Raw genomic sequence first — 26,227 nt, 5'->3', positions numbered from 1 at the left:
GTTGGTCAGGCTGGTCTTGAACTTCTGACCTCAGGTGATCTGCCCGCCTCGGCCTGCCGAAGTGCTGGGATTACAGGCATGAGCCACCGCGCCCAGCCTTAAGGTTTTCTTTTTTGAGACGGAGTCTTGCTCTGTCGCCCAGGCTGGAGTGAAATGGCATGACCTCAACTCACTGCAACCTCCGCCTCCCAGGTCCAAGCCATTCTCCTGCCTCAGCCTCCCAAGTAGCTGGGACTACAGGCATGTGCCACCACACCCAGCTAATTTTTTGTATTTTTAGTAAAGAAGGGGTTTCACTGTGTTAGCCAGGATGGTCTCGATCTCCTGACCTCGTGATCCGCCCGCCTCGGCCTCCCAAAGTGCTGGGATTACAGGCGTGAACCACTGAGCCCAGCCAAGGTTTTCAAATAGGTAGAATAAAGGTTATTTTAATGGGGAAAAGGATATAAGGTAGAATGCACGCCGGATTACCACTGCATGAAAATGTATACTTATAGACAAGACTCAAAGTAGTAGTAAATAAACCGAGAAAATGTTAAGGTGACGGGATTATAGGTGATCTTTTTCTCCAGAATGTCTTTAATAATATTGTCACTTAAAACCTCTCTTTCTGGCTGGGCGCGGTGGCTCACGCCTGTAATCCCAGCACTTTGGGAGGCCAAGGCGGGTGGATCATGAGGTCAGGAGATGGATACCATCCTGGCTAACACGGTGAAAGCCCGTCTCTACTAAACATTCAAAAAATTAGCTGGGCGTGGTGGCAGGCGCCTGTAGTCCCAGCTACTCGGGAGGCTGAGGCAGGAGAATTGCGTGAACCTGGGAGGCGGAGCTTGCAGTGAGCCGAGATTGTGCCACTGCACTCCAGCCTGGGTGACAGAGTGACTCCATCTAAAAAAAACAAAACAAAACAAAAAAAAAATCTCTCTTTCTGTGGTTTTGTCAACCACAGAAAAAGGCTATATCCAGTCACTGCTATGCCCTAAGACTTCAGACCTGTGTCTTCAATCATAGATGTGGATGTTCTCCCAGGAACTAAGCATCCCCTAGGACTCTGTGTCCAGGATGGTTCTAGCCTAAGGGAGACACCACATGGCTTAGAAAGCATCCCAGGGGTCTTTTATATCCTGGCTTGTTCCAGGCCTGGCTCACAACACAGAACAATGAACTGTTAATGATGAAGTTTTTAGAAGTTGATGGTATATAAGTTTCAGGGAAGCATCTCAATCAAGTAAACAGACATGATGAGTGCAAACAGCAGCCACCTCATCCCAACAGTGAGATCAGCAACCAGGAGAATAATGTTACTGGGAACAGTCAGACTTCTGGTAGCTCCAGCCAATCTACTGATAATAGCCTTCTTGCCTAACCACAGCAGATTGAACCAAACTTTGAGCCAAAGGATGAAGATAGTGGGGAAGGTGACATTATTATTTAAGATAATGGTGTGCCACAGAAGACTGCTAAAGCCATTCCTACCATCAAAAGCCTGGAATCGTTAACACAACAGAACAAACTCACTTTTGAGGCTCGACAGAATGATTTTACTTCTTCTAATTAAGTGAATTTAGCAGTAGTACAAACACAGAATTTGAAACATATGCTCCAGATCAAAAACTCTTAGAAGATGGAACTATCATAACATTATGAAACCATCATTTGAACGTTTTCTGAATGAGGATGTCATAGGACTTGTAAATTTGGGTAGTTTAAGAGCTTTTAAACCTCTGAGCCAACGACCTAGAATAGGCATGAGAACAATAATATTACAAGTTTGAAATGTTATTGAAATAAATAGAAACAGAAAGTAGATTAGTGGTTGCCTAGGGCTGGGGAGGGGGAAATAGGAAGTGACTACAAATGGTTACTGGGGTTGTTTGTGGAGTAATGAAAATGTTCTAAAATTAGATTGTGGTGATAGCTGCACAACTCTGCATATACTAAAAGCCACTGAACTATATACTTTAAATGGATCTTATGGTATATAAATTTTATCTTAATAAAGCTGTCAAAATGTTATTAAAATAGTAGTTTGGTAACTGCATAAACTTTGGTGGATCAGAGGTGATTTTAAGTCTAAAACAAAGAGGGGTTTGCTAATGAAATTATGTGCTTTTGATATGGAAAATGGGATGTTAGTACATTTTCAGAACTAGGTGAGAGGACTAAGTCATTTCTGTTTGAAGCGGTTACATATTTAACCTGTTTCACAGAGCCCAGTGAATTTTTCCTTTAACTATATTCTTTAAATTTTTTTTTTTCTTTGAGACAGAGTCTCGCTCCCAGGCTGTAGTGCAGTGGCGCGATCTCGGCTCACTGCAAGCTCCGCCTACCGGGTTCACGCCATTCTTCTGCCTCAGCCACCCGAGTAGCTGGGACTACAGGCGCCCGCCACCACGCCCGGCTAATTTTTTTGTATTTTAGAGATGGGGTTTCACCATGTTAGCCAGGATGGTCTCGACCTCCTGACTTCATGATCCGCCCGCCTCGGCCTCCCAAAGTGTTGGCATTACAGGCGTGAGCCACCGCGCATGGCTGTATTCTTTAAATTCTAATGAGAAAAAGTTTGATTCTATCTCTTGGTACTGGAGGACCTCAGTTCTTATGTTCCCAGTATTCTTATTTCTAATGTTGTTCTTCTGTTGCCAATTGTTAACAAATCACTTTCTGGAATGCTTTTTCTAACTTTTAAGAAATTAAGGCAATTACTATTTTTAGGAGTTGCTTTCCATGTTATGAAGCACTTGAAGCTATGCTCCTGAATTACAAAATTCTCTGACAGTTGTTCACATTGGTGTTTGTACGTCCTATAGCTTATATATTTAAAAACTAATTCCAAACAGGTATAATTTGTGTTGTAAAAAGCAGTTAATGGCCAGGCGTGGTGGCTCATGCCTCTAATCCCAGCACTTTGGGAGGCCGAGGCAGGCGGATCACTTGAGGTCAGGAGTTCGAAACCAGCCTGGCCAACATGGCGAAAACCCATCTCTACTAAAAATACAAAAAGTAGTCAGGCGTGGTGGTGCATGCTTATAATCCCAGCTACTCAGGAGGCTGAGATATGAGAACCCGGAAGGCAGGGGTTGCAGTGAGCCCAGATCTTGCCACTGTACTCCAGCCTGGGTGACAGAACAAAACTCTGTCTCAAAAAAAAAAAAAAAAAAAAAAGGCAGTTAATTTCACTGACTCTGGTAATATGAGACTCTCTCCTTTAACATTCTTGTATTTACTCCTGATTTCACTACAAAGCATTCCCTTTGTTTTGTGTGTCCATATGTACACTGGAATGCTTTTGTACTCTTTTAATGTATTCAAGTAGTGTGAGTTTTTGATAAAAAATGTACCAAGATTAAAAGATTTTTACACATGGAACAAACCTGTGTATTTTTTCACACAACGATTTTGGATTTTCTTTAATGGGATTATTCTAGGAAGACTGCCTAACATTGATAGAAATATGTGGTATTTACCACTGATGGGTAGAGTTTACTCATATTATTTTCCTTTTTATTTAAATTTTGTTTTTTTTAAGACAAGGCCTTGCTCTGTTGCCCGAGTTGGAGTGCAGTAGTGTGATCATAGCTCACTGTAACCTCGACCTCCTGGGCTGAAGCAATCCTCCCACCTCAGCCTCCTGAGTAGCTGGGACTATAGCCACATGCCACCACGCCCCGCTAATTTTAAAAAGTTTTCTTAGAGATGTGGTTTCTCTATGCTCTTCAGGCTGGTCTGGAATTCCTGGACTCAAGCGATACTCCTGACTTGGCCTCCCAAAGTGTTGTGATTATAGGCGTGAACCACTGTGTTTGACTAGTTTTTTACTATTATGAACAATGCTGGAGTGAATGACCTTCCATCTAAACCTACTTACGTAATGTTTGCTTTTTGCACCAATAATAGATGGCCTCAAACAGGGCAGTGTCCTGTCACTACCTCCATTTAATCTATCTTGTTTTTGACTAGTAATAGTCTTAAGAAGTCTTTGACTAAAGTAGTTGGAAAAAAAAAAAAAAGCAGCATGAGGCCATATGCGGTGGCTCACCCCTGTAATCCCAACACTTTGGGAGGTTAAGGCGGGAGAATCACTTGAGCCCAGGAATTTAAGACCAGACTGGGCAACGCAGGCCAAGGAATTCCAGGTTACAGTGAGCTGTGACTGCGTCACTGTACTTCAGCCTATACAACAGGTCAAGACACTGTCTTAAAGAACAAAAAAAGTAGTATGAATATACTTATAAATCTATAAGAAGGCTGGGTGCAGTGGCTCACACCTGTAATCCCGACACTTTGGGAGGCCGAGGTGGGTGGATCGCTTGAGTTCAGGAGTTCAAGACCAGCCTGGCCAACATGGTGAAACACCATCTCTACTAAAAATACAAAAATTAGTCGGGCGTGGTGGCACATGCCTGTAATCCCAGCTACTCGGGAGGCTGAGGCAAGGGAATCGCTTGAACCTGGGAGGCAGAGAACCTGGGAGGCAGAGGTTGCAGTGAACCGAGATGGTGCCACTGTACTCCAGCCTGGGTGACAGAGTGAGACTCCGTCTAAAAAAAAAAAAAAAATCTATAAGAAAAAGATTAATATGTTGATAGAAAACAGGCAAATTTACAAGTGGGAAATATTAATGGTCAACAAACATATGCAATAATGTTAAACCTCACTAATAATCAAAGAAATAAACACTTTAAAAGATAACATTTTTATCCTATTTGGCAAAGGTCAACATTACTACCAACAACGAAAACGCAGTGGCCGGAGAGTATGAAGCAAGAGGCATCTGCCTGTTAGAACTAAAACCTGGTACATCTTTTCTGGAAGGTAATCTGGCAATATATGTTCTAAAAGTCTTAAATAGATGATTATCTCTTGAACCACCCATTCTAGTTCTAAACATATTCTCAAAAAAAATAAAAATAAAAATAAATAAATAAATCCCTGATCAGGCCAGGCGCGGTGGCTCACGTCTGTAATCCCAGTATTCTGGGAGGCCAAGGCAGGCGGATCACCTGAGGTCAGGAGTTCAAGACCAGCCTGGCCATGGTGAAACCCCGTCTCTACTAAAAATACAAAATATTAGCCAGGCTTGGTGGTGCATGCCTGTAATCTCAGCTACTCGGGACGCTGAGGCAGGAGAATCGCCTGAACCTGGGAGGAAGAGGTTGCAGTGAGCTGAGATTGTGCCATTGTACTCTAGCCTGGGAAACAAGGGCGAAACTCCGTCTCAAAAAAAAAAAAAAAAAAAAAAAATCCCTGATCAGCCAGGCGCAGTGGCTCATGCCTGTAATCCCAGCACTTTGGGGGCTAAGGTGGGTGGATCACTTGAGGTCAGGAATTCGAGACCAGCCTGGCCAACATGGCAAAACCTAGGCTCCACAAAAAAAAAAAAAAAAAAAATACAAGAATTAGCTGGGGGTGGTGGTGGCACACACCTGTAGTCCCAGCTACTCAGGCGACTGAGGCAGAATTGTTTGAACTCGGGAGGTGGAGGTTGCAGTGAGCCGAGATTGCGCCACTGCATTCAAGCCTGGGCAACAGAGGGAGACTCCATCTCAAAAACAAAAAAAAAACAAAAAAAAAACAAAAAAAAACAAAAACAACAACAAAAAAAACCCATCATTTCATTATGAATGTATATATAAGGATGTTCCATAAAGTGCTATTTACTAAAAACAATTCAATGTCTAACAAAAGAGGACAGTACTATGGTAATATGGGCCACCGGGCAACCATTAAAAATTCATGTTCAGGATGTATTTTTAAAATATACATATATTATACAGGGGCCACGTTAACCTTCTCTGTATCATTCCAATTTTAGTATATGTACCGCCAAAGCGAGCACCAAGATGTTGTATTAAGCGGAAAAAGCTGGTTACAAAATAATGTTGTATTGTATAACCCAAATTATAAAAAATACAGATATATAAAGACAGGCTAAATTACATATCAAAATTCTGCTGTGGTTATCTCTGAGCAGTGAGATTAAATTATTTTCTTTGTGCTTTTCTTAACTTTCTAAATTCTATATAGCAAATATATTAGATTCTAATGAAAAGAAATAAGCAGGTGGACTCTTGATTAGTCAGGCACCCTTGTACAATCCTGCCAACCAGACTATGGGTATAGTCTGGTTATTTGCCACGTGACAATGCTTCCTCCCTCTGTGAATACATTGGCCAAGTAAACTATCAATAGCAGGGCCTGGTAATGCAAAGTTTTGGCTTTTCATTCACAGAAAGTAATTTTTATGACTTAGGGAAGGATATGTTCTTTGGTTCTTATCTTTTTGCCTATCCTGAGAATTTCTGCCAGCTAGTTACATAGGTAACTGCCTCTGAGCAACCCACCGGGTTTTGTTTTGTTTTGTCTGTTTGGTTTTTTCAGATGGACTCTCGCTCTGTCGCCCAGGCTGGAGTGCAGTGGCACGATTTGGGCTCACTGCAACCTCCGCCTTCCAGGTTCAAGCAATTCTTCTGCCTCAGCGTCCCAAGTAGCTGGGATTACAGGTGTGTGCTACCAGGCCCAGCTAATTTTTTTTTTCTATTTTTAGTAGAGATGTGGTTTCACCATGTTGGTCAGGCTAGGCTCAAAACTCCTCACCTCAAGTGATCCACCTGCCTCAGACTCCCAAAGTGCTGGGATTACAGGTGTGTGCCGCCACGACGTCTGGCCGATTTTTGTATTTTTAGTAGAGACAGCGTTTCATCATGTTGGCCAGGCTGGTCTCAAACTTCTCATCTCAAGTGATCTGCTCGCCTTGGCCTCCCAAAGTGCTGGGATTACAGGCGTGAGCCACCGTGCCTGGCAATCATCAGGTTTCAAAAAACAGAGAGAGAGAGGGCCAGACATGGTGATTCACGCCTGTATTCCCAGCACTTTGGGAGGTCAAAGCAGGAGGATTGCTTGAGCCCAGGTGTTCGAGGCCAGCCTGGGCAACATGGTGAGACCCCGTCTCTACAAAAAAAAATAAAATAAAAATTGGGCCAGGTGTGGTGGCTCACGCCTGTAATCCCAGCACTCTGGGAGGCCGAGGCAGGAGGATCAACTGAGGTCGGGAGTTCGAGACCAGCCTGACCAACATGAAGAAACCCCGTCTCTACTAAAAATACAAAATTAGCCGGGCGTGCTGGCACATGCCTGCAATCCCAGCTACTCAGGAAGGCTGAGGCAAGAGAATCACTTGAACCCGGGAGGCCGAGGTTGCGGTGAGCCGAGATTGTGCCATTGCACTGCAGCCTGGGCAACAACAGCAAAATTCCGTCTCAAAAAAAAAATTAAAAATTAGTCGGGCATGGTTGCACATGCCTGTAGTCCGCACATGCCTGTAGTCCCAGCTACTCGGGAAGCTGAGGTGGAAGGACTGCCTGAGCCTGGGAAGCAGAGTCTGCAGTGAGCTATGATTGTGCCAATGCACTGTACCCTGGGAGACAGAATGAAAAGCTGTCCAAAAAAGAGAGAGAAAGAGAGGGATACAGGTCAAGTCCCAGAGATAAAAGCAGTCATCAGGTCATGTCCATGGTGGATGGCCAGAAACAAATGCCTTTTGGTCCATTGTTTGAGTGGCAGTAAACCAGCAGCAGAAGGGAAGGGCTGAGAAACACAGGTGATACCTGATGCTACTTATTGGGTTTCTTTTTTTGTGATGGAGTCTTGCTCTGTCACCCAGGCTAGAGTGCAGTGGCGTGATCTCGGCTCACTGCAACCTCCATCTCCCAAATTCAAGTGATTCTCCTGCCTTAGCCTCTTGAGTAGCAAGACTACAGGGGCGCGCCACCACGCCTGGCTAATTTTTGTATTTTTAGTAGAGATGGGGTTTCGCCATGTTGGCCAGACTGTTCTCAAAACTTCTGACTTCAGGTGATCTGCCCGCCTCAGCCTCACAAAGTGCTGGGATTACAGGCGTGAGCCACCGCACCCGGCCAACTTATTGTTAACTTGAGTTGAAAATAAAAGGACGGCCGGGCGCGGTGGCTCACGCCTGTAATCCCAGCACTTTGGGAGGCCGAGGTGGGCAGATCACGAGGTCAGGAGATCCAGACCATCCTGGCTGACATGATGAAACCCCACCTCTACTAAAAATACAAAAAATTAGCCGGGCGCGGTGGCACATGCCTGTACTCCCAGCTACTCAGGAGGCTGAGACACGAGAATCGCTTGAACCTGGGCAGCAGAGGTTGCAGTGAGCTGAGACCACGCCACTGCACTCCAGCCTAGGCGACAGAGCGAGACTCCGTCTCAATTAAAAAAAAAAATCAATCTTATTTGGTTTAATGTAAGGTCAAAATTTAAGCATGGGCTTGTGTGATTCTATAGCTCATCTTCTCTTCTTTCGCAATGTTACCTTTGATAGTAACTAACCTATGTAATGTGCTTTACAATTTAGAATGTTTTCATATATGGTATCTAATTTAACCTACATATCATATCATGGGCCTCATCTGAAATACGAGGAAACAGTGGTTCTGTTACTCACCAAAGGTCATGCACCCAGTGATTATGACCAATATAGGTCTAAGGAAATTACTATAAGGATTACTGGCAGAAGGGACAGTCCAATGAGGTAGCAGAAAATGTTAGGCTTCCTTCCCTTTCAAGGCCTAAAAAATTAGCTGGAACCATAGAAAGGTTAAGTCACATGGTAATATATGCTGAGATGTCTGTGTTTTTTTTTTTTTTCTTTATTTTTGAGATGGAGTCTCACTCTGTTGTCCAGGCTGGTGTACAGTGGCATGATCTCAGCTCACTGCAACCTCTACCTCCCAGGCTCAAGTGATTCTCCTGCCTCAGCCTCCTAAGTAGCTGGGATTGCAGAGGCGTGACCCAGCTTTTTTTTTTTTTTTTTTTGTATTTTTTTAGTAGAGATGGGGTTTCGCCCTGTTGGTCAGGCTGGTCTTGAACTCCTGACCTCAAGTGATCCACCCGCCTCGGCCACCCAAAGTGCTGGCATTTCAGGTGTGAGCCACTGCATCCAGCCAGATGTCTGTATTTCTGTATTTAAGGTGAATAAAATGATTACAGAAATAAGAATAAAATTTCGAACCATAATATAAGTATTTATAAGTACCAGGGAATGCACAACGGCAGCAGCCTCGTCCAGTTTAAGAAATCAGCTTTAATCCACTTAGTTCAACATCTGACCATCTGAGATCAAGCTATTCTCAGTCTGTACAGGTAAACGTGACTTTTCACTATGATCCATATCCTTGAAAATACATAAAACTGCCGGGCGCGGTGGCTCACGCTTGTAATCCCAGCACTTTGGGAGGCCGAGGCGGGCGGATCACGAGGTCAGGAGATCGAGACCATGGTGAAACCCCGTCTCTACTAAAAATACAAAAAAAATTAGCTGGGCGTGGTGGCGGGCGCCTGTAGTCCCAGCTACTCGGAGAGGCTGAGGCAGGAGAATGGCGTGAACCCAGGAGGCGGAGCTTGCAGTGAGCCGAGATTGCGCCACTGCACTCCAGCCTGGGCGACAGAGCGAGACTCCGTCTCAAAAAAAAAAAAAAAAAAAAGAAAATACATAAAACTATATCGTAACAAGGTGAATCACATGTATCCATAACAAAGACTGCGTACCAAATCATACCAAAATCAAATCCCAAAATGTATCAAACAGCAGAGCTACAAATATATCATAACTTAAAACAATAAAAGCCCATGCCAAGTCCTGCAAAATGGACATAAGTATGTTTTTATCATATAAAGGATAACCTATTATCAACCATATACAGAGCAGATAAAATATATAATCCATAAATTTGGCCTCAAATTCCTGTTTTTGTTTTTTGAGATAGAATCTTGCTCTGTCCCCCAAGCTGGAATGGGGTGCCCTGATCTTGGCTCACTGCAACCTCCACCTCCTGAGCTCAAGTGATCCTCCCACCTCAGCCTCCAGAGTAGCTGGGATTACAGGTGCACGCACAACCATGCCCAGTTAATTTTTCTATTTTTAGTAGAGATAGCGTTTTACCATGTTGCCCAGGCTGGTCTTGAACTCCTGGGCTCAAGGGATCTCCCTGACTTGGCCTCTCAAAGTGCTGGGATTAAAGGCATGAGCCACCATGCCTGGCCTGGGATTGTTACATGGAATTTTTTTCCTTGACAGAATCTCAGATAATCAAGCTTAAAAACTATTATAATGGGTTTTGAATTGTTGGAATCAACTAGCCCTTAAGCCCAACCTCCCTGGGGTTTTTTTGTTTGTTTGTCTGCTTGTTTGTTTGTTTTGAGAAAGGGCCTCACTCTGTCACTCAGGCTAGAATGCAGTGGTGCCCTCATAGCTCACTGCCGCCTTGACCTCCCGGGCTCAAGCAATCTTCACAGGCGCGTGCCATCACATCCAGCTCATTTTTTTTATTATTGGTAGAGACAGGGTCTCAAGATGTTGCCCAGGCTGGTCTCAAACAATCCTCCCACCTCAGCCTCCCAAAGTGTTGGGCTTACAGGTATGAGTAAACACGCCTGGCCCTGTTACTTTACAGATGAAGAAAGTGCACTATAAAATAATACACTGGACAAATAAAAAATGTATTTTGAAAGACTTCAGGCCGGGCGCAGTGGCTCACGTCTGTAATCCCAGGACTCTGGGAGGCCGAGGCAGGTGGATGACCTGAGGTCAGGAGTTCGAGACCAGCCTGGCCAACATGGTGAAACCCCATCTCTACTAAAAATGCAAAAATTAGCTGGGCGTGATGGCAGGCACCTGTAATCTCAGCTACTTGGTAGGCTGAGGCAGGAGAATCACTTGAACCCAGGAGGCAGAGGTTGCAATGAGCTGAGATGGCACCAATGCGCTCCAGCCTGGGCAACATGAGCAAAACTCCATCTCAAAAAAAAGAAAAAAAAAAAAAAAAAAAAAAAGGCCGGGTACGGGGGCTCACACCTGTAATCCCAACACTTTGGGAGGCCAAGGCGGGTGGATCACAAGGTCAGGAGTTCAAGACCAGCCTGGCCAACATGGGGAAACCATGCCTCCACTAAAACTACAAAAATTAGCCGGGCATGGTGGCACACGTCTATAATCCTAGCTACTCAGGAGGCTCAGGAAGGAGAATCGCTTGAACCCAGGAGGCGGAGACGCAGTGAGCTGAGACTGTGCCACTGCACTCCAGCCTGGGGGACAGAGTGAGACTCTGTCTAAAAAAACCAAACCAAACCAAAAACAAAAAGACTGCCGGGCGCGGTGGCTCACACTTGTAATCACAGCACTTTGGGAGGCTGAGGCGGGCGGATCACGAGCTCAGGAGATGGAGACCACGGTGAAACCCCGTCTCTACCAAAAATACAAAAACATTAGCCAGGCGTGGTGGCGGGCACCTGTAGTCCCAGCTACTTAGAGGCTGAGGCAGAAGAATGGCATGAACCCGGGAGGCGGAGGTTGCAGTGAGCCGAGATCGCACCACTGCACTCCAGCCTGGGCGACAGAGCGAGACTCCGTCTCAAAAAAAAAAAAAAAAAAAAAGACTTCGTCAGGTGCAGTGGCTCACGCCTGTAATCCCAGCACTTTGGGAGGCCAAGGCGGGCGGATCACGAGGTCAGGAGATTGAGATCATCCTGGCTAACACGGTGAAACCCCACCTCTACTAAAAATACAAAAAATTAGCCGGGCATGGTAGCGGGCGCCCATAGTCCCGGCTACTCAGGAGGCTGAGGCAGGAGAATGGCGTGAACCCGGGAGGCGGAGGTTGCGGTGAGCCGAGATCGCGCCACTGCACTCCAGCCTGGGCGACAGAGCAAGACTCTGTCTCAAAAAAACAAAAAAGAAAAACTCTGTTGGGAGGTTATAATACAGACAAAAGACCAGTTAGGAGACTACTACAATTGTCCAGCTGAAAAACAAGGAAGGGCCTGAACTAGAGCAGAATAAGTGGGAAAGTCTGAAGCAACATTAAAAAGGTGGAATCCATCAAATTTGATGATTAATTAAATGTAAAAGGATTACAGAGAGCAAAGGGCTTAGGAACAACAGAAATTACTGGGCAACCTCGTGAACTGTGGTACCATTAACCAATACAGGAGAAAACAGTGCAGGATTAGATTCAGTCTGAGTGGTTTTTAGAGATGCATTCTAGGTGGAAATGTCCAGAGGGCAACTAGACGTTGTTCTTTCCTGCTTCTCCTATCTTTGACTTGTTTTTATTTTCAGTTTGTTTTGTTGCTCCACTACTTGTGCCCACCTAATTAGATGTTGGTGGTTCCCTTCCATTCCCTCATCCACCCTTCTGAAAAATGGCCTTTCCAGCCGGGCGTGGTGGCTCACGCCTGTAATCCCAGCACTTTGGGAGGCTAAGGTGGATCACCTGAGGTCAGGAGTTCAAGACCAGCCTGGCCAACATGGCGAAACCCTGTCTCTACTAAAAATACAAAAATTAGCCGGGCGCAGTGGCATGTGCCTGTAGTCCCAGCTACTCGGGAGGCTGATGCAGGAGAATCGCTTGAACCCGGGAGACGGTGGTTGCAGTGAGCCACGATCGCACCACTGCACTCCAGCCTGGGTGACAGAGCGAGACTCTGTCTCAAAAAAAAAAAAAAGGTCTTTCCAGACACTTCCCCTACCAGCAACATCTTACTCTCATTTATACAGGTTTTATTATCCTCCTACTTCAATGTCCTGCAGGTATCTCAAACTCAACTTGCTAAAAACAAAAAGGAAGGACATGGACCCCTACCTGACACCATGTACAAAAATTAACTCAAAATGGATCAAAGACCAGAATGTAAGATATAACACCATAAAACTCTTAGAAGAAAACATAGGTATAAACCTTGGTGACCCTGGATTAGGCAATGGTCTCTTAAATATGACATTAAAAGCACGAGGAACACACACAAGAAATAGATAAATTGGATTTCATAAAAATTAAAGACGTTTCGCTGGGCACGGTGGCTCACACCTGTAATCCCAACACTTTGGGAGTCCGAGGCAGGCGGATCACCTGAGGTCAGGAGTTCGAGATAAGCCTCAACATGGAGAAACCCCATCTCTACTAAAAATACGAAATTAGCCGGGCGTGGTGGTGCACGCCTGTAATCCCAGCTACTGGGGAGGCTGAGGCAGGAGAATTGCTTGAACCTGGGAGGCGGAGGTTGCGGTGAGACGAGATGGCGCCATTGCACTCCAGCCTGGGCAACAAGAGCGAAACTCCGTCTCAAAAATAAATAAATAAATAAAGACGTTTATGCTTCAAAGAACACCAACAAGAAAGTGAAAAAGGTGGCCAGGTGCAGTGGCTCACACCTGTAATTCCAGTACTTTGGGAGGCTGAGGTGGGCAGATGATGAGGTCAGGAGTTTGAGGCCAGCCTGGCCAACATGGTGAAACCCCATCTCCACTAAAAATACAAAAAAAATTAGCCAGCCATGGTGGTGCACACCTGTAATCCCAGCTACTCGGGAGGCTGAAGCAGGAGAACTGCTTGAGCCTGGGAGGCGGAGGTTGCAGTGAGCAGAGATCACGCCTCCGCACTCCAGACTGGGCAACAGAGCAAGACTCCGTCTTGGGGGAAAAAAAAAAAAGGAAACCCACAGAATGGAAGAAAATACTTGCAAATCATAAATCTGACAGGGACTTTTATATATAAATAACTATAATCTTCATTTAGAAAGTAAAAGAGGCCAAAAAAAAGAACTGTAATATATAAAGATCTCTTTTTTTGTTTGTTTTTTTGAGAAGGAGTCTCGCTCTTTCACCCAGGCTGGAGTGCAGTGGCGCGATCTCGGCTCACTGCAGGCTCTGCCCCCCGGGGTTCACACCATTCTCCTGCCTCAGCCTCCTGCGTAGCTGGGACTACAGGCGCCCGCCACCTCGCCCGGCTAATTTTTTGTATTTTTAGTACTGACGGGGTCTCACCGTGTTAGCCAGGATGGTCTCGATCTCCTGACTTCGTGATCCGCCCGCCTCGGCCTCCCAAAGTGCTGGGATTACAGGCGTGAGCCACCGCGCCCGGCCATAAAGATCTCTTTTAACTCGGTAACAAAAAGATAACCCATCCCCCTAGACTGCTCAGTAGAAAAAGGACAACCCAAATAAAAAATGGTCAAGGCTGGGCACAGTGGATCACACCTGTAATCCCAGCACTTTGGGAGGCTAAGGGAGGCAGATTCTTTGAGCCTAGGAGTTCGAGACCACCAGGGCAACAATGGCGAAACCTTCTCTCTATAAAAAAATACAAAAATTAACTGGGTGTGGTGGCGCACACCCGTAGTCCCAGCTACCTGGAAGACTGAGGCAGCAGAATTGCTTGAGCCAGGGAGGTCGAGGCCACAGTGAGCGTGACTGTACTAATGCACTCCAGCCCGAGTGACTGAGCAAGACCCTGTCTCAAAAAAAAAGAAGAAATAATGGGCCGGGCATGGTGGCTCACACCTGTAATCCCAGCACTTTGGGAGCCCAAGGCGGGTGGATCACCTGAGGTCACGAGTTCAAGACCAGCCTGGCTAACATGGCGAAACCCCGTCCCTACTAAAAATACAAAAATTAGCCAGGTGTGGTGGTGAGCACCTGTAATCCTAGCTACTAGGGAGGCTGAGTCAGGAGGATCGCTTGAACCCAGGAGGCAGAGGTTGTAGTCAGCCGAGGTTGTACCACTGCACTCCAGCCTGGGCGACAGAGCAAGACTCCGTCTCAAAAAAAAAAAAGTCAAAGGAGATGAACAGACATTTCTACAAAGAAGATTTACAAATGGCCAATAAGCACATGAAAAGATGCTCAATATCATTAATCATCAGGAAAACGCAAAACAAAACCACAATGAGATACCATGTCACATCCACTAGAATGGCTGTGATAAATAAGACGGATAATGAATGTAGAGAAAATGAAATCCTCATACACTGCTGGTAGGAATGTTAAAGGGTGCAGTCACTTTGGAAATCTGTCTGGTAGTTTATCAAAAGGTTAAATATAGAATAACCACATGACCCAGCAATTCCATCCCTGGATATATACCCAAGAGAACTGGGTATATAACATGTCTATACAAAAACTTATACACAAATGTTCATACAACCATCACTCATAATAGTCAAAAAGTAGAAACAAGCCAAATGTCAACTGACAAATGGATAGACAAAATGTGGTATTATTTATACAATGGACTCTTTCTACAATAAAAAAGAATGAAGTACTCATATATGCTACAACATGGATACACCTTGAGGACACATATTCCATTATTCCATTTATATTAAATGTCCAGAATAGGCAAGTCCATAGAGATAGAAAGTAGATTACTGGTTGCCTTGGCCTAGGGGTAGGGTGGGCAATGGAGAATGACTGTTGATGGGTGAGCATGGAGTTTCTTGTTGGGGTAATGATAGTGTTCTGCAATTAAACAGTAGTAATGCCACTCACTGCGTGGGGGTTAGCCCTGCTCTGCAGGAGCAGTCATGGAGCTGAATTTATGTTTTTTTTATTTATTTATTTATTTATTTATTTATTTATTTATTTATTTTTGAGATAGAATCTCGGTCCATCACCCAGGCTGCAGTGCAGTAGCACGATCTCAGCTCACAGAAACCTCCGCCTCCCAGGTTCAAGTAATTTTTATGCCTCACCCTCCCGAGTAGCTGGAACCACAGGTGCGTGCCACCACACCCTGGTAATTTTTGTATTTTTCTTTTGGTTTTGGAGGTAGAGTTTTGCTCCTTTTTGCCCAGGGTGTAGTGCAATGGCGTGGTCTCGGCTCACTGCAACCTCTGCCTCCCAGGTTCAAGCAATTCTCCTGCCCCAGCCTCCCAAGTAGCTGGGATTACAGGCGTGCGGCGCCACACTCAGCTAATTTTGTATTTTTAGTAGAGACGGAGTTTCACTATGTTGGCCAGGCTGGTCTCGAACTCCGGACCTCAGGTGATCCACCTGCCTTGGCCTCCCAAAGTGCTGGGATTACAGGCGTGAGCCACCGCACCCAGCCCCTTGTAATTCTTAAGATACTAAATAGATGATGGTACCAGTTTAGGAAGTGAGCAATCACTAGACATATTCTAAATTAAACTTTCTACTGCTTTTGAAATATGATGCCTAAGTTGAAAATGAGATCTGCACTGTGATGTAGGATTCAGAAGACCTTGCTTGTGGTCCTAGTTCCACTAACGATTTGTAATGTGCCTGTGTACAAGTCACTTAACCTCTCTGACTCTGTTTCTTCATCTGAAAAGTTGGGATAACAATTACCTTCCTTGCTTAGCATAGTATCTTTCTCTGTCCACTTTTTGAGTTTTAAAACCTCTACTTCTCCATGAGGTAACAGGAGGTAAACAAACCAAACCTTACACCTCTGTGAAGAAGCTGGGGAAGGTACAATGACAGTATGGGATAAAGAAGCAGGTGGGTTAGGGCTTATCAGGGTAATGGCACACTAGTAGAAAACTGAAATAATTTTGGCTTACTTAAGGAACCCCAGGTACAAAAAGACACTTCACCTTTTCTCCTGTGATTTTAGCAGAGATGGTAATGAGGCAGCCTATCAGTGTTCCTCCTGAACCTGGAAAAACTATCTGATGGCCTACTAACATTTTTAATACAGACACGTCTGACTGATTTTTTTTTTCTTTTATTTTTGAGACGGAGTCTTGCCCTGTTGCCCAGGCTAGAGTGCACTGGCACGATCTCAGCTGACTGCAATCTCCACCGCCCAGGTTCGGTAGTCCCAGCTACTCGGGAGGTTGAGGTAGAAGAATCAGTTGAACCCGGGACGCAGAGGTTGCAGTGAGCTGAGATCGCACCACTGCACTCCAGCCAGGGCAACAGAGTGAGACTCTGTCTCTAAATAAATAAATAAATAAATAAATTGGCAGTTAAATTAAAAGGAGAGTTAACAAGCATATTTACCAATTCTTCTAGTTAGTGATGGTGTTTTCTCAGTAGTTCTTACCTGTAACAGAAATAGGAATTGCAAGTTAGAATTACTTTTGGTAGAGGCAATCATTTCCATTTGAAAAGTGAAATTAATCATAAATTTAAAATAAATTGGCTTTATTCCAATTCAATATGTGAATATTCACAAAAGGCATAGCCTGATGGAGCTGGAAGGAAGTTATAAGATTATCTAATCTAATCCCTTTATTTTACAAATAAGAAGCTGAGGCCCAGGAAGAATGAATGACTTCAAGGTAGAGTCACTGGGGCAACTCTAGTCTCCCATTTTAGTCCAGGGTTCTTTCCACCTATTACTGATGCCTTGGCCACCTCAGTTCATCCTATCAATTTATTTATTTATTTATTTATTTATTTATTTTTTATTTTTGAGATGGAGTGTCACTCTTGTTGCCCAGGCTGGAGTGCAGTGGCGTGATCTCAGCTCACCGTAACCTCCACCTCCCAGGTTCAAGCAATTCTCCTGCCTCAGTCTCCCCAGTAGCTGAGATTACAGGCGCCCGCCATTATGCCTGGCTAAATTTTTGTATTTTTAGTAGAGACGGGGTTTCATCATGTTGGCCAAGTTGGTCTTCAACTCCTGACCTTGGGTGATCCATCCGCCTCGGCCTCCCAAAGTGCTGGGATTATAGGCGTGAGCCACCGTGCTCAGCGTCCATCCTATCAATTCAGATATATTTTTGAGATTTTATTGTCTGCAAAAAGCTTAAAACTACTTATGAGTACAAAGCACATTATACAAAGATCTAATTTCAGAAGGCTAAAGGACTTTTAATATTTTAGTTCTTCAAGCCCATTTTTGCCTACAATGATACTTAAATCAGTTCATCCTGATTATCTTTTGACAAATTTACTTCAGGTAAAGAATAAGAAACACTTTTTAGGCTCTCTCTCTCTCTCTCTTTTTTTTTTTTTTTTTTTTTTTTTTCAAGAGATAGGGTTTCCCTTTCTCACGCAGGCTGGAGTACAGTGGAATGAACCTGGCTCACTGCATCCTCTGACCTTCTGGGCTCAAGTGATCCTCCCGCCTCAGCCACCCAAGTAGCTGGGACTACAGGCATGTACCACAAGTCTGGCTAATTGGTTTTTAAAATTTTCTTTTTTTTTTTTTTGAGACGGAATCTCGCTTTTTCACCCAGGCTGGAGTGCAGTGGCTCAATCTCCGCTCATTGCAAGCTCCGCCTCCCGGGTTCACGCCATTCTCCTGCCTCAGCCTCTCCGAGTAGCTGGGACTACAGGCGCCCGCCACCACGCCCGGCTAAGTTTTTGTATTTTTAGTAGAGACGGGGTTTCACCGTGGTCTCGATCTCCTGACCTCGTGATCCGCCCGCCTCGGCCTCCCAAAGTGCTGGGATTACAAGCGTGAGCCATCGCGCCCGGCCGGTTTTTAAAATTTTCTGTAGAGACAGGGTCTCACTATGTTGCCTAGGCTGATCTCAAACTCCTGGGCTCAAGCAATCCTCTCGCCTTGGCCTCTCAAAATGTTGGAATTACAGGTGTGAAACACTGTGCCTGGCTAGCTCTCACCTTTAAAGCCCATCATACATTTATTATTTTGTTTTTAACTTAAAATTTGTGTTTTGATGTAATGTACACATATATTGATTTATAGTACTATACTGTGAATTTTGCATGAATAACTATAAAACAAATGATATAATATAAATTATATAATGAAAATATAAATTGTAATTTGAAATGTGAATTTGAAAATATAAATTATATGAGACTTACCAGACACTCCTCAAGTGAATGAGTTAAATGAATATTGTTTATATATTCTTGTCCCTTCTGTTCTAACAGATATTTACACCTAAACAATTAAAAGATTAAACTTTAGTAGCTGATAAACTAGTGAAGTAAAAGCAAAGATAATAATCTCCATCATATTAATTCTATTAATTTAATTAACTTGCTTTTTAGTACTTCTAAGGAGCCACAAAGTAAAATGTTGCCCAATTCCCTATCCCACTGTCATTTTAAGGTTAAAAAAGTTCCCTTTGTTATGCTACCTATGCTAATGTTAGCAGAGCAAAAAATATCAACTTGAGAACTTTCTAAAACAAATTATTAAATTAGCACCTTGACTTTTTTTTTTTTTTTTTTGAGACAAGAGTCTCGCTCTGTCACCCAGGCTGGAGTGCAGTGGCACGATCTTGGCTTACTGCAACATCCGCCTTCCGGGTTCAAGCGATTCTCCTGCCTTAGCCTCCTTCCTGAGTAGCTGGGATTACAGGCATGCACCACTACGCCTGGCTAATTTTTTTATTTTTAGTAGAGACAGGGTTTCACCATGTTGGTCAGGCTGGTCTCAAACTCCTCACCTCAAGTGATCTGCCTGCCTCAGCCTCCCGAAGTGCTGGGATTACAGGCATGAGCCACCATGCCCAGCCCATCTTAACAGGTTTTATTTAAAGAATTAACCAGTTGCCCATTTAAAAGGAATTCTTTAGGCTTTTCAACATTTACTTTTAAAGCTGTTTAAGGATAAGATTTCTTTTCAAATGATTGCTCTGAAGTTTTGTTTTTTATTTTTATTTTTTGAGATGGAGTTTCACTCTTGTTGCCCAGGCTGGAGTGCAATGGCACGATCTCGGCTCACTGCAACCTCTGACTACCGGGTTCAACCGATTCTCCTGCCTCAGCCTCCCGAAGAGCTGGGATTACAGGCATGCGCCACCACGCTCAGCTAATTTTGTATTTTTAGTAGAGATGGGGTTTCTCCATGTTGCTCAGGCTGGTCTCGAACTCCCGACCTCAGGTGATCCACCCACCTTGGCCTCCCAAAGTGCTGGGATTACAGGTGTAAGCCACCGTGCCCGGCTGTTTTTTTTGTTTTTTTTTTTTTTTTTCAGACAGTGTCTCACTCTGTCGCCCGGCTGGAGTGCAGTGCCGCCGAGTGCAGTGCTGTCAGCTCACCACAACCTCTGCCTCCCCAGCTCAAGTGATCCTCTTACCTCAGCCTCACGAGTAACTGGAACTACAGGTGTGTGCCACCACGATGGGCTAATTTTTTTTTTTTTTTGTATTTTTTGTAGAGACAGGGTCTCACTATGTTGTCCAGGCTGGTCTCAAACTCTTGGGCTCCAGCAATCCACCCGCCTCAGCCTCCCAAAGTGCGGAGATTACAGGCGTGGGCCACCACACCCCAACCAGAGATCTTAAAATGTGAACAATTGTATGTCATAGAGATAATTACATTAATATTTCCTAGGGGTATGATGGCTTCTTAAGGAATCTCCTTGGCAATATGGGCTCTCATGCTGATCATAAAAGAGCCTACTTCCAACAACAAAAAAGCACACATTTCCTAATCTGTATTTAAAAATTGGATAATCTAGAGGCCAAGCGCGGTGGCTCATGCTTGTAATCCCAGCACTTTGGGAGGCTGAGGCGGGTGGACCACCTGAGGCTGGGAGTTCAAGCCCAGCCTCACCAACATGGTTAAACCCCGTCTCTACTAAAAATATAAAAAATTAGCTGGGCGTGGTGGCGGGCGCCTGTAATCCCAGCTACTCAGGAGGCTGAGCCAGGAGAATCACTTGAACCCAGGAGGCGGAGATTGCAGTGAGCTGAGATAGCACCATTGCACGCCAGCATGGGCGACAAGAGCAAAACTCTTGTCTCAAAAAAAAAAAAAAAAAAAAAAAAAAGAAATGGGATAATCTAGAGGCCAGGCGCAGTGGCTCACACCTGTAATCCCAGCACTTTGGGAGGCTGAGGCGGGCCGATCACCTGAGGTCAGGAGTTCAAGACCAACCTGGCCAACATGGTGATACTCTGTCTCTACTAAAAAATACAAAAATAAGCCAGAATCCCAGCACTTTGGGAGGCCGAGGCGGGCAGATGACAAGGTCAGGAGATCAAGACCATCCTAGCCAACATGGTGAAACCCTGCCTCTACTAAAAATATAAAAAATTAGCTGGGCGTGGTGGCGCTTGCCTGTCGTCCCAGCTACTCGGGAGGCTGAGGCAGGAGAATCGCTTGAACCTGGGAGGCGGAGGTTGCAGTGAGCCAAGATCACACCACCGCACTCCAGCCTGGCAACAGAGTGAGACTCCATATCAAAAAAAAAAAAAAAAAAAAATTAGCCAGGCATGGTGGCGGTGGCGGGTGCCTGTAATCCGAGCTACTCAGGAGACTGAGGCACAAGAATCACTTGAACCTGGGAGGTGGAGGTTGCAGTGGGCCAAGATTGCGCCACTGCACTCCAGCCTGCGCAAGAGAGTGAGACTTCGTCTCTAAAAAAAAAAAAGGGATAATCTGAATGTCATAGATATCACACATAAGCAGTGAATGTTTTGGTCATCAGAGAAGGCTTATAAACCTTGCTCATTTTTATAAAACTAGCATGAATTTCAAGCCATAGTGAAGGCAAAAATAGTTGAGGTAAAAAGTAATTCAAGTCTCCCACTGCATGCTAGCCAACTTGCCTGTACAATGAACAATTAAATATCTTACCCTGGATACCATTTAGCATGTTGTTCCCAAGGGTCTTCACTGGGCTTCCAATCAGTTAGCCCTCCTCCACAGTGAAAGCACTTTACTTTATCACCTTCACCTGCGAAAACACACAGGCATATATGTATTTGTGCAATTAGAAGCTTACACAAAAATATTCATTTAACACCTAAAAATTAAGCACATCTAAAAAACATGAAAATCTCACAGCTTAAAACAAGACATTCAAATTCACATCTAAGTAACAGATACGATCTTTATCCTTTGAGGAAGAAATACACACTAAATTCACTGATTCAATCTGAGGTATTTTTACAGAAGACAAAAATAAAACTGCCCAAGTTTTATGTTAAAAACTAAAATTGTTACTTTCTTTCTTTTTTTGAGACTGAGCCTGGCTCTGTTCCCCAGACTGGAGTGCAATGGCGCAGTCTTGGCTCACTGCAACCTTTGCCTCCTGAGTTCAAGCGATTCTCCTGCCTCAGCCTCTCAAGTAGCTGGGATTATAGGCATGCGCCACCACACCCGGCTAATTTATATCTTTGGTAGAGATGGGGTTTCACCATGTTGGCCAGCCTGATCTTGAACTCCTGACCTCAAGTGATCCGCCCGCCTCGGCCTCCCAAAGTGTTGGGATTACAGGCGTGAGCCACTGCACCTGGCATACTTTATTTTCATTTATTTATTTATTTATTTATTTTATTATTATTATTTTTTTCTGAGATGGAGTTTTACTCTTGTTGTCCAGGCTGGAGTGCAATGGCACGATCTCGGCTCACTGCAACCTCTGCCTTCTGGGTTCAAGTGATTCTCCTGCCTCAGTCTCCTGAGTAGCTGGGATTACAGGCGTGTGCCATCGTGCCCAGCTAATTTTTATATTTTTAGTAGAGACGGGGTTTCGCCATGTTGGCCAGGCTGGTCTTGAACTCCTGACCTCAGATGATCCACCCACCTCAGCCTCCCAAAGTGCTGGGATTACAGGCGGGAGCCACCGCGCCCGGCCATACTTTCTTTTTAGTATGTTATTTGGGCCACCAATATTGTACTTACTGTTTCAAACTGAAATTTTAAAACAAGTTATGTTCCAAGTATTAGTAACATTAAAGTTCTACATAATGAAATTGTAAGTTTCTCTAAGTTTATAGCTACATGACACTAAACAAACCTTCAAGATTACTATATGATGGTACATAAATAAAATCTTTTGAAATAACCAATATTTTATAGGCATTATTCAATCTTAAAATAAATGGGTCAAATATATAATGGTATAACTTTTTAAAATATCTTTAGAAGCAATCACTCCAATGGCCCTTCCTGAAATGTCTACCACAGTCCATTTGAAAGTACTCATATGGCCGGCGCAGTGGCTCATGCCTGTAATCCCAGCACTTTGGGAAGCCAAGGCGGGCAGATCACAAGGTCAGGAGTTCGGGACCAGCCTGGCCATGGTGAAACCCCATCTCTACTAAAAGTACAAAAATTAGCCAGGCGTGGTGCATGCACCTGTAATTCCAGCACTTTGGGAGGCCCAGGCGGGTGGATCACCTGAGGTCAGGAGTTTGAGACCAACCTGACTAACAGGGAGAGACCCTGTCTCTACTAAAAATACAAAATTAGCTGGGCGTGGTGGCGCATGCCTGTAATCCCAGCTACTCAGGAGGCTGAGGCAGGAGAATCGCTTGAATCCGGGAGGTGGAGGTTGCGGTGAGCCTAAATCACACCACTGCACTCCAGCCTGGATAACAAGAGCGAAACTCCGTCTCAAAAACAAACAAACAAACAAACAAAGCTATTGTGAAGCTTAGAGAAAATGCATGAAGTATACGTATTGAGCACTTATAGTAAGTGCTCAATAAATGATGGTTAATATTACTATTAGACCCATTTTGCTATTGGGGATGTCTACCATCTTTTGCAAGTTATCTACTTCCTAAAAACAATTACATGAAGAGAAGCATGACTCATAATATGGTAGTCTTTTTCACATAAATTCAGTAGTTACGTTACAGGTTCAATGTAAGAGTTCACAGAATAATACAGATATATATATATATATAATCATGCCAAGTTATACCTAAATATTTACCAGTTCAGAGGGCTAAGGGCATCTATTTACTTTTTATGAACCCTGGCATACTTGGGAAGCTATTTATTGGTTTTATAATAAAGTTTACCTAAAGCATAAAATCCAGCTCTTGCAAGCTGCTCCTTGTTAACTGAGTATATCCATGTCCCAAAAGTAAAGATCCGTGCTTCATAATCTGCCATGGATGGATTTCTTGGAAGATTTGTTGAATTTGGGAAATTCCTATCAGAACTCACAGCACGAGATTCACTTCGAATATTAAGATTCCGGCCCAAAACAAACAAGCAATTAGGAAAGTGTCGCCTGTGTTCTGACCAGGCACGATCACAAGGTTCCCAATTTTTCAGTTTTCCACCACAACAAAAGCACTGCACTTGGTCACCAATACCTGTGTAGTAGAGTCCAGCACTTGCTAACTCTCTTGGGGTTAGGTGAGCATAGTGTGGCCAGTTCTGAAAGGACTTTAATCTAGCTTCTTCACTATACATGGCAGGGTTCCTCGGGTATATGGTGTCTGATATATCTACAACCTGCCCAGTTCTCAAAAGATAGTCTGCATGTGTCTCAGATGGCCTGTCTAAGGCAAAATGATTTCTGCTTCCCAGATAGTTTTCAACTTTGTACTGACCATTCTGGATACCAGAATTTGTAGACTGCGTGGCACTATTTTCAAGATAAAAGCCGTTGATAAATCTGCAATTTGGGGATACTTTCCTGTGTCTTCCAACTGCTGAGTCTCCATATTGCCATCTATCTACAACTGCATGACAACTAAAGCACCGTACGGTATCTCCTTCACCAGTATAAAGAAACCCTGCTCGTGCCAGTGTTGATGCTGAAACAGGACTACCACTTGGAAAATTAGCAAAAGTTTTTAATCTATTAAACCCTTCTACAAATTCTTCTTCCTTATTGATGTCTGCAGGTACACAAGTTTTAGATCCTTCAAAACTGTTAAAAGTCATCTTCTCTTGAAAATAGGACTTGTCCACCTTTTCTAAAAAGAGAACATTATATTAGGAAATCCAAAATGTGAAACACAAGCAATAGACTTTTGTTATAGGAGCTAACAAATTATCCACTTATGACATAAAAATAACTACACGACCACTAAGAAACATTCTAATTCTAAATACTAGAGTTCAACATTACCACATCATTCAAGTCATAAAGTAAAATCTAGCATTTTTGTTTTCTCTTTTTGAGAAAAGTAATATTTAAGCAGGCAGAATAAAACTAATAATTTTTAAATGCTTATTTTACATAAATATGTAAACTATGATACAGAATATATTATAATTATTAACCATGTCAAATCATTAATTAGGAAAAACATGAAAGAAGCATAAAATATGCAGACTATTAAAGTCTATGCATAATTGTTATAATGAATCATTATATATTCAAGGCATCAAAGTTGTTTTTACAAGTTAAAGAATGTTCAGAATGTTAATGAATTAATTTTTAATATTTCTTTGCTTAGCAAAATGTTTTAATCATAATATTGGTTCCAATGTGTTCTTTAAGAGTATGAAATATTTCTGATTTTCATGCATGAATGAGAGCCCTTTTTTTGTTGGAACTGGATTACACATATATACATAACACTGCCCTCTAGAGGGTGGCTCAGGAAAAATTCTAAGTACCTGCAAACCTTAACTGCTGTTACTTTTTTTTTTTTTGCCCATGACATACATGTGCCCTGCGGTTACTTTTGCTATTAACTTCCCCTGGTCAAGTAACAATCTGTTCAAATGGAAGATAAGTATTGCTGCAGTCTTATTAGAGCTGCCAAATTACAGCTGTGTAATTTTAACCCAGATAAAATACTAAAAGGAACCCGTTAGGTTATGAGAAGGGTAGAAAGATAATTTATCCTCCAAACCTGGACACTTCTCAAAGTGAAAAATCACACTAGTAATAATCACACTGGGACAACAGGCATAAATCAGGGTTGCCCCAGGCAAACTAGAGCATATGGTAACCCTAGTTATGAGGCAAACCTGGTTCTCCAGAATCTCCCACATTGCCTGGTAACGTGCTCAATATAAACTTGTCAAAGGCAAAATAAGAGAATGGTAACAATGACTCTGTCTCTATATTATGTGTGCATTAATTGATTTTTTTTTTTTTTGAGATGGAGTTTTGCTCTTGGTGCCCAGGCTAGAGTGCAATGGCACGATATTGGTTCATTGCGACCTCCGCCTCCCGGATTCAAGCGATTATCCTGCCTCAGCCTCCCAAGTAGCTGGGATTACAGGCATGTGCCACCATACCCAGCTAATTTTGTATTTTTTAGTAGAGACGGGGTTTCTCCAGGTTGGTCAGGCTGGTCTCGAACTCCTGACCTCAGGTGATCCGCCCGCCTCGGCCTCCCAAAATGCTGGGATTACAGGCGTGAGCCACCGCGCCCAGCCATTAATTGATTTCTTGAGAAGAATTAGCCAGCTCTTTTGCCTTTATGTTGACACAATATGTCTTAGAATTTAATCTCTTTTGGAGTAATGTTCAACACAAAGCAAGCTGGCAATGGACTTCAGTCTTTCCTGGCCATGTCAATTTATGGTGGTATTAACTCATATACCTCAACAGCTGAGTTATATCTGCGCAAAACTTATGGAATATAGTCTCCATGACTTCTGATGAATTATCATTTCCTAGATGTCTGAAAACATTCCAACATTAGCTTCAAGGCCCTTTGTTGAATCAGCACAATAAACTGGATGACAAAAATCAAGATTCAAAGAAACCAAGGCTGATCAAACTCCTTGTTCTACTCTTTTCCCCCTTCTCACTCTGCACTTGA

General features: G+C 43.6%; 1 protein-coding gene, 1 non-coding gene and 1 pseudogene across 9 annotated transcripts in view; 1 reads left to right on the top strand and 2 right to left on the bottom strand.

Moving 5' to 3' along the window:
* XIAP (X-linked inhibitor of apoptosis) overlaps positions 1-26,227 on the bottom strand; it is a 79,540-nt gene that overhangs the window by 31,749 nt on the left and 21,564 nt on the right. For 3 of the 8 annotated variants that reach the window (XM_055268179.2, XM_055268180.2, XM_055268177.2), the window contains 4 exons: positions 23,510-24,418; positions 21,333-21,432; positions 18,605-18,683; positions 16,826-16,868 (listed from right to left, as the gene is read on the bottom strand). In XM_055268179.2, the coding sequence (XP_055124154.1) occupies positions 16,826-16,868; positions 18,605-18,683; positions 21,333-21,432; positions 23,510-24,386 (1,099 nt within the window). In that variant the 5' untranslated portion in view covers positions 24,387-24,418. Of the gene's footprint in view, positions 1-16,825; positions 16,869-18,604; positions 18,684-21,332; positions 21,433-23,509; positions 24,419-26,227 lie in introns of those variants that run through there. The other 5 variants (XM_055268184.2, XM_055268185.2, XM_055268183.2 and 2 more) reach the window with 3 other exon arrangements.
* LOC129476345 (partitioning defective 6 homolog beta-like) lies at positions 936-1,647 on the top strand (annotated as a pseudogene).
* LOC129476551 (U6 spliceosomal RNA) lies at positions 5,731-5,839 on the bottom strand. The gene has a single exon (XR_008654985.1). It is a non-coding gene; the product is annotated as a U6 spliceosomal RNA (small nuclear RNA).

Source organism: Symphalangus syndactylus, chromosome X (assembly GCF_028878055.3).
Source record: "Symphalangus syndactylus isolate Jambi chromosome X, NHGRI_mSymSyn1-v2.1_pri, whole genome shotgun sequence".
Lineage (NCBI taxonomy): Eukaryota > Metazoa > Chordata > Mammalia > Primates > Hylobatidae > Symphalangus > Symphalangus syndactylus.
The sequence above is the reverse complement of the archived record's forward strand: the minus strand, read 5'-3'. Positions and strand labels throughout refer to the sequence as shown.